We start from the raw sequence: 9,101 nt of genomic DNA on the forward strand, positions 1-9,101 counted from the left end.
TGAATTTTATATACCTGCCCCCAAAGATCTGCCCTTAGAGCAGACACCTGCCTGAAGATTGCTTGCTTAAAAGAAAAAATAACATAATGGGGACTCGGGGATTGGCGACCAGAAGAGCGGAAATCTTGTGTCAATGCAATAAAAATATATATTTTTTTATACTTTAAACCAATGTATTCTTTATGATTTCTGGCAAGAAATACACGAGTCCCATAGCCGGGAATGGGGAAAACGGACTAGGGATACGCAATTTTGATATTTTTTCCCGCGCGGAGCGCGGAAGCAAAGTTTGTATGAAGAGAGAGAGGGACGTTTCGTTTAGATTTTTATTGTTCTAAAAAAATAAAATGAGTAAACAATACAGCTTTGACCTTCTTTCTTTTCTCCCTTTGTTTTCCATTTCTCAATTTTCCTTTGTTTTTCTTTTTGGGGATGGTTGTGTTAGGGGGATGACCGCCCTCACAGCCCCACCCCTCTTATCCGCGCTTGTGTCAAATTGAGATCAGAATGGCGTGAGCTGACTCAACTGAGACATGGGCGTTTTTGAAGATTAAGTAAAACCCAAGTTATCTTGCAGTACATGCCTGTTATTACCTGTTTTCAATCCCTTAGTGAAGAGCGTCCCAACATTTAACCTTCTTTACTGATATGGCAGGGGAAGAAAATGACTAATTAAGAATTGAAATTCAATGAATTATCAGGTAGGCTTCGAAATGAACAACAAACGATATTTTAACCTAGCATTCCATAAAGGTTTGGGCCGAAAATCTTGTTTTTAAAAACTGTTTTGCCCATTATACCTCGTATTTGTACTTGTAATTATGGTTTCTTAGACATGTTCGATAATAAACATTAATTATGTTAAGTTTTGATGAGTGTTGTAGTAAGATGGTTAGTCGATCTAGGTACGAAAACAAAAAAAAATACAGATTTATTTTTTGTCAGATGCATTTATTTCAAAATAAATCTCGTTACATAAGCAAACACATAGTTATATAATTGATTCAATATAGCACCTTTTAATACAATATTTACATTATGGAACACATTTTATCTATTCACATATATACACAGAGTAATATTTACAAAGTACATTTGTCGACAATCTGGGTTCATCATTCACTGTATCATGGTTCACACATGAACTAATTACATCTCTATGATACAAATACCAACACCGCTCCCATTGGCGCCTTTCCCCGTTTTACTTGATTCCTCTCCACATCCTCACCCCCAATATATTTAAGACATGGTTCTGATTGATAGGATTGAAGAAGAATAATGAACGTCGAATATTTCCCTATTAGTTCTCAAGCACAATGCAATACCTCATATAGGACTGTAATGCCAGCTACTAAATGCCACGCCCCCTTTGCATCAATTTTACATGTATACAATTTACATGAAAGGCCGATGCAAGAAAATGCGGGAATGCACAAACAAGAGAGATGAGAATGAGCATGTGGTCAGTTATATGTTCCTCCATGCAAACACGGATACTTGAACCTGTTGAATGAACACTGAATGAACCTGCTTCTCGGGACAAACCCATTATCAGGGCTCTAAGCTACCCAACACAGTCATATCCAATGCATGGTCCCTATCTGTCGTTTTTATCATGTTAAGACTCATTCACTAAGACGATAAGGAAGTATATTATCTTGAATTAATTGTTTCAACATAATCTTCGACCGCCATTGTACACATTGACAGACTTGTTAAGTTCCACCACCACCACAAAAAATACAGATCTATTTTTTGTCAGATGTATTTATTTCAAAATAAATCTCGTTACATAAGCAGACACATGGTTATAGTGGATTCAATATAGCACCTTTTAATACAATACATGTATTAATATTATGGAACACATATTTTATTTATTAACATATATACACAGAATAATATTTACAAAGTACATTTCGTGATCATTTGGCTTCATCAATCACTGTATCATGGATCACGCATGAACTAAATACATCTCATAGGATACAAATACCAATTATCCTGTCCCGCTCCCGCTCCAATATAGGCGTGTTTTTTCAGTTTTACTTGAATCCCTTCCACATCTTTCACCCTAATATATCAAAAACAAGGTTCTAATTCAGAGGATTCAAGAACAGTAATGAACGTAAAATATTTCCCGATTCGTTCAAAAGTGCAATGCAAAATACCTCCTATAGGACTGTAATGCCAGCTACTAAATGCCACGCCCCCAGCATTTGTATCAATGGTACATAAACACAAATCACATGAAAGACCGATGCAAGAGAATGCGGGAATGCACAAACAAGCGAGATGACAATGAGCATCTGGTCAGTTACATGTTCCTCCATGCGAACACGGATAGAATGAACTTGATTTCCCTGCTTCTCGGGACAAACCCCATTATCAGAACTCGGAGCCATGTCCAATAGTCACACCATGCATCTACATTGTCCCCTATCGTTCTTTTCTACCATGTTTAGACTCCGTTCAAGAGAATGGGTGTCTGTGATAACTAATCAACAAAACGATAAAGAAGTACAATGTCTCGAATGGCTTTAACATAATCTTCGTTCGCCCTTATACAAATGGAGAGACTAGACCAGTCCAAATACCAGGTATCCAAGAATCCTTGGTACAGTAAAGGTTACTGGCCCTTCTGAAGTGAACTCTCCAACATGACCAAAGCCACGCATCTTTATTGTGACAATGTGTACACCATGTGTACCCCCTCAAGAGTATGATGAAAATACGCAAGATGATATAAGCATCAAATATTGTCTTGGATGAATGCGATGGCATCTTCCACCATCTTGATACCAATGGGAAGACCTCTACGGATACCAAGATCAGCCATACCATGCCACGCCCCTCTGTAGTTGATCCAATCCACTTCCACGCCCCCTAGCTCCAGAGCATGGGAGTAAAAGATGCCATCGTCCCGGAGAACGTCCTGATCTGCAGTGGCGATGAAAGCTTTTGGAAGGCCAGTCATGTCCTCCCTCAAAAGGGGCGACATCCCTTCAAGAAAGTGGTGCTGGATCTCGGCCCAGAATGTCTCGTTACCAGGTTCGAACGCATCTAAGGGTTCGTATGATAAGAGTGGAGTCTGGTAATCGGTTGGCAGTGGTATCACTGATGATAAGAGCGTCGATGGCGACAGCGACAGGGAGGAGAGGAATGTCGCTTTCGGGATCGAGTCAGAAAGCGAATCGAATGGATACGATGTATACGATGAATCAAGGTCCGTTATGTCCTGATTGAGAGATACATTTGCAAGCTTTTCGTGAATGATGTTATGATCGAAGACCCTTTGAAATTGAGCTGACCTCTTGAATTCGGGGCTCATATGCATGTTCCTCATCACCTTCCTCTCGAAGTCGGCATCTAGTCTCTGGATGATATTGTAAGCAACAAAACCCACAACCTTGCTTCTGGACAATCCAAGTTCCCCGAATGTGTGGTGGTAGAGCTGGTAGGATGGAGTGTGGAAGTGCAACGCTTGGAGCCAGGGGTAGAGGAGGACCTGGAGCTTGAGGTCGGGTAGACTGCTGTCATCGTGGATTCGATGGGTGACGACGGTCGCCAGATGACCACCGGCGCTGTCTCCAGCCACAATAACGCGATGTGGGTCGATGCCGAACTCGTCGGCATGCTGCAGGAGGTATCTTGTTGCTACGACGCCGTCATCGGGACCAGCAGGGAGGGGATGCTCGGGAGCTAGTCGATAGCTAGAAACAAAAAATACACATTTGGCGATTAATGGGCACTATATTTTTATGATTGGCAGATAGTATAAGAGTTCGAGACATCTTCTTTAAAAACATACATATACGAGTAAGTGGATGATATTCGGTTTGTCTACCGCTTACAAGTGTCTAAGTTTTTGAACTAAGCCTATAAAGATTCTTACACTGTCATCGGCCTATATTACGCAACTTCGTTCTGATTTTTACACAGTACTGTATCAAAAATAATTTGCCCTGCAGATGTTTATTCTTATGGCACCATTTAAATTTCAACCCCAAAAATTATTGTTATATAAAAAAATATCATCAAGTTGCTTATATTCTTCCTCATTTCATTCCATTCCTGATTGAAAAGAAAAAAAACATGTTTTCCACGCTGATTTAATGAGAAAGGTGGAAAAGATAACCACGTGTAACACAAGAGAGATAACATTGATTCGAGTATAGAGAGGGAGAAAGAACAAGGAGTATTATTTGAAATTCCAAATTAAGATACTTACTCAACCGAGACGAGTACTATGTTCAGTCTTTCTGCCAAATGTCTCGTCAGATAACCATGGAGTTCTATAAAGAAAAAAAAGGAAAAGAAACTTAATCATCAAGAACCACTTTCTTCCCATGTTTAATTCGTTAATCAGTAGTAAGCCTTGCTTCAATAGTAATAAGGTAATAAACTCAAAAGTGAGCAGCCGGTGAATACTAAGCTTTCTATGACAGTATTCACGGAAAAGTAACAATTTCTTATATATTTATATAGTTTACGCGATGTGACACAGACCCCTCCCCGTAAATACACCTCCCTCCCCTCACCTCTCTCTCCCTTTCTCCCCCCTCTTCCTACCTCTTGTTGTTTAGCTCCATAACCCTCTCTCTCCATCCCTCTCTGCTCTGTCTTCTCCTTCCCTTCTCTCCTCCTCTTTCCCCGTCTATTATTATAGCTAGCCATGTGGACATAGCAAACTAATTATTTATTCACCCTTCTGTGTATATTTCTATCCCTTCCGCTCTCACTGGAACATTGCATCCTTCATGTGCTAACATTAATAGAAATTTGTCAATGTTGCATCTTTACGTCAGTTGGCATAATTGTCATGTTTTTTTAAGGTTGAAAATGCAATATATATTTTTACAAAATAATTTCCAAACAATGACTTACTGGTGCTTCCAAGAGCATATCCACCTCCATGGAAGTAAACCAAAGCCGGAATGGGCGAGTCGGGGCGGTAAACGGGCTCGTAGACGAGAACACGAATGCCGTCGAAATTGGTGTACCGTGTCGTGAGATTCGAACCGAAGGCCTGCTGGCTTGGATCAGGGAGTCCTATCTCTATGATGGAACGCATGGCACGAACGTGAAGGTTGGGGTCGGACGGCAGAAGGGACATGGTCAACGCAGTCTGAAAAACGGATGAGGAATGAGATTATATTAATATTTTTTTTATTATAAGCAACCATTCATAATTCTCTCGATTTTTCATTTTTTAAAACTTTTTAAAAAAGCTTTTGTTTGAAAGAGTGTTCTTGCTATGGAATCGTTATTTCTAGTTTGGAAAAGGACCATAAAAGCTTTGGCTTTCTACCTTATTAGTTATTTACCCACATGAGATCGATACTTCAACAGATTCTATAAAATTCCAGACTCAAGCGAGATGCAACTGAAAAGATAGAGTGGATAATTCATCCGCTCGAGTGTGTTTCACTTTTTGTTGAGTGAATTTCTCTTTTTTAACAAGTGGCATGTTTGTAAAACGTTAATTCCTGTAATTATGTTTACTCTAATTTCACTTTAAGTCGAGTGTTTGACGTAACAAGGGGAGTGACATGTAAGTACAAATTTACTGATCTTGTCGAGAAAGTACAATACTCGTGACAAGTTAATCAGATTTAATTAACTTAGTTACAGAACTGGCAGACTCTTGATACATGGTATTATAATCATAATTTACTACTATATCAATTCCTCCAAACACTTTCTAATTAGAATTTTAACCGATGGTGATTATAAGAGGCGGTCTATGTATGAAGACTGCCTTAACCCTTTCAAGATCTTGTTGTAACACTATTGAAGCGATCTTCAAATCTGGAGCTGTACGAGACCATTTCTTGGGTCCTGGACCTTAATATATTTAGGGAAAGGGGGGTACTTGACCACTTGCAAACTAAGTAAAACAACTCACCAGAATATCTGTAGCTTTGAGTCCAGCAACAAAGAGTCTGAAATACAAAGGTTCTGCTAGGTCGGGTGGTATAGGGGTGTTTAAAAGGTACCCTATAGACACCGCTGCCAGTACCATCCCTGCAATACCAAGGTTCTTCATCATGCGGAAGGTCAACTGCACTGGTTCTTTAACCAACCCTAGTAGCACTGAGAGGTCTCCTAAAGTTCGATTTTGTCAGGGCATTAACGTAGACAGTATCAGCATCAACCAAAGCAACAGAATTGCCACAAGGAGCTGGACAGCTTGAAAAGGTGTGAACTGGAAATCAAATTTCGAATAGGGTTTTCAGATAAATGGGGTAGAAGTCATTTCTGATTCGAGTATTTATACAGACACATCCCTTGGATTAAATTTATTTTGAGCCACTTACTTATCTGCGGTGGCGGAGATAACTACCACATCACAAATAATGTCCAGATTAACTTCATTTTTAAGGATAAAAATAACCATTGAGCGGCCAGTACATGGTAACGTTATCGAGACACATAGATAGATGTCATTATTGTTAAATTGTCTTGTCAAAATAAATGACAGGGTTGTTGTTAAAAAGAGGTCATGCAGTTTGGTTTATCTACTGTATTTCTTTCTTTTTTATATTAACTGAGATAATAGCATTAAAATGCTATCTTTTAAAATTTTTGAGCAAATAAGCAAACATTTTCTTCTTACTATTATTTTGACTTAATTTATTGTCTTCCTAGAAGATTATTATTCAGTTGGCATCACAAATTTTTTAAAAATCCCAATTTTACATTTATACATTTGATTTAATTTAGCATGGATTTATTGTCTTTTCACAGCATTTTATAAAGGTGATGATATTAAATAATATATTATTAAAATATTATTTAGAAATCTAAAACGAACTCCCAAATCTACTTTCAATCACATCATTAATCAATAATCGATATTTACACACTTATTTTTTTATAGGGAATAACAACAATTAATTAGTAAACAGTTGTTAAAAGCAGTATAAATTTTGTTTTCATGTTTATGTTTTCTTTTTGGTTACTAATTTTTTATTGAAATTTCATCGTCAAAAACGTAAGGTTATTTATTCTTTTTGGTTGGTTGACCAGGAAAAAAAGTACGTCTGTCTATTGGCACAAAAATACTTACCCGACAACTGCAGGCAGCATGATTGTTGTAAAATATTATTCCATGCTGTTTTTTTTCAATTTCAGCCAAACTTGAATAATGGCACTGAGATGAAGATTTAGCTACTCGATAACACAAGTCGGTTAGTCGAATGGTGACTCGGTTGCAATCTTGGATCCGACCAAACCATCTCGTACACACGTCTTAACTTCTACACTGCAAAAAATCCGGTGTTGATTTAACACCAGCCCTGAATCTATATATGTCCACACAAGAGAAGTGTTAAACAACACCGGTTTTGGTATTAGTCTAACAGTTTTAAAACAGCATCGGTTTGATTCCAAAATGGTGTTGTTTCAATACTTCTCTGGTGTGGACATATATAGATTCCGGGCTGATGTTAAATCAACATCGGAGTTTTTGCGATGTACTCTACATTTGAAGAAGTGGAAAAATCTGGTAGGAACATGGACATATTATAAATATTTACAATAATTGTGAAAGTAACCGCTGTGAAAGTGACTTTCGCTATAGGTTTATACATTGGAGAGAGAGTAAACAAATACTTTCTGAAGAGAGCTTGGAATTAATAAATTCATTTAAAAAAAACTTCCTGATATACACTTCCTCAAAAGTATTGATTGAGTAGTGATATGTATTACTGAAGTGTCAAGATCGGGATAAATAACACGATCTATACCAAAATTAACCGATTAATATTCGCAAACAATATTTAACAAATTTAAGCAATCAATATATAAAAATCGATCATTATTAATCAATAAGGAGGTACCGTGGCCGAGTGGTCTAAGGAGCCTGACTATACATGGAAAGTCCGGGTTCGATCCCAGTCGCGGCACCTATACTCGGTGAACAAGGCATTTAATCGGTAATGCTTTTTTATCCTGCATTCAAATAAATTAAAATGTTATACACATATAGTAACTAGGCGTGCACTTGTTTAAAAAATAAGACAAGGATGCAATTATATATTTTCTACTGATTAATGAATAGATAAATTAACCATCCAAACAATTAATCAATCAATGATCTAATTAATCTACACCAACGATCGATCAATAGACAAAATAATGATGCAATCATTAGCCAACTGCTTGACCCATCAATCGGTAATCAATTAACAGTCAAAACACAACAATCAAATAAAAAAAAAATGGTCAATCATTCAACAGGCAATACATCTACACAAGAAATCAATATACAAACGAGACAAATGAATTTTACCAGATGCAGAAATCAATTAATCAATTTACCAGAGAACCAATAAGTACCAATCAGTGTATACAATATAAATGGGAGGTTTCAAGTACGGTGTTGACCCTTTGGTGTTGGTGTTAGGTCAATTTTTACACGATTATAACACCAAACGTAAAATGAAGATGGTCCCGAAAGGTCACTCACTAGTTGTTGAGATGTCAATAATGTGATCTGGATCAGTTTTACAAACTGAATAAGTTTTGGAGCAAGGGGAAGCAATCCAAATTGCAACACCAAGACCAAGGCCAACACCGGACTTGAAAACACCCAATAGATCAATGACAACTGTCATATCAAGAATGAATTACGTGAGAATTTATTGAGGTTATTAATCAATTACTCAATCAATAAAGAAATGAACCGTAATGATCAACGAACAAACAATTACAAATCTGTAAATTGGCCAAATACATAATTGATCATGTTCCTACAAACCGATGTATAAATAATATTGTTTGCATTGATATTCACTGATGCATTCAAGTTATAAACTTCATTGGAAGACGGATGCTTATCAATCCGAGGAAAAAAAGATAAGTGAACTAGTCTGTTTTCATAATAATTCTGAAGACAAATAAAACGATAACTTGCTTTTGATGACGTCACAACTCCCACATTTCTGCGAATCTCTATTAGGGCCTGCAATCTTTGTGAGTGTTTACAAACATGACTAATGTATGTATTAAATAATCTCGATTTGAGTATATGTTGTAGAACGTCAGAATTGACAGATTTGATATATGCTTAGAATTATACGGAATAATAAAAT

General features: G+C 37.3%; 1 protein-coding gene across 1 annotated transcript; it reads right to left on the reverse strand.

Moving 5' to 3' along the window:
- Positions 1-955: 955 nt before the first annotated feature.
- Positions 956-6,689, reverse strand: LOC121430334 (carboxylesterase NlhH-like). Its single transcript, XM_041627615.1, has 4 exons — positions 5,912-6,689; positions 4,891-5,131; positions 4,235-4,298; positions 956-3,716 (listed from the first exon to the last, which is right to left on the reverse strand). Exons 1-4 carry the CDS (start codon positions 6,053-6,055, stop codon positions 2,756-2,758), a joined length of 1,410 nt encoding a protein of 469 aa, XP_041483549.1. The 5' UTR covers positions 6,056-6,689; the 3' UTR covers positions 956-2,755.
- Positions 6,690-9,101: the final 2,412 nt, after the last annotated feature.

The sequence above is a fragment of the Lytechinus variegatus genome, chromosome 16 (genome assembly GCF_018143015.1).
Source record: "Lytechinus variegatus isolate NC3 chromosome 16, Lvar_3.0, whole genome shotgun sequence".
Classification (NCBI taxonomy): domain Eukaryota; kingdom Metazoa; phylum Echinodermata; class Echinoidea; order Temnopleuroida; family Toxopneustidae; genus Lytechinus; species Lytechinus variegatus.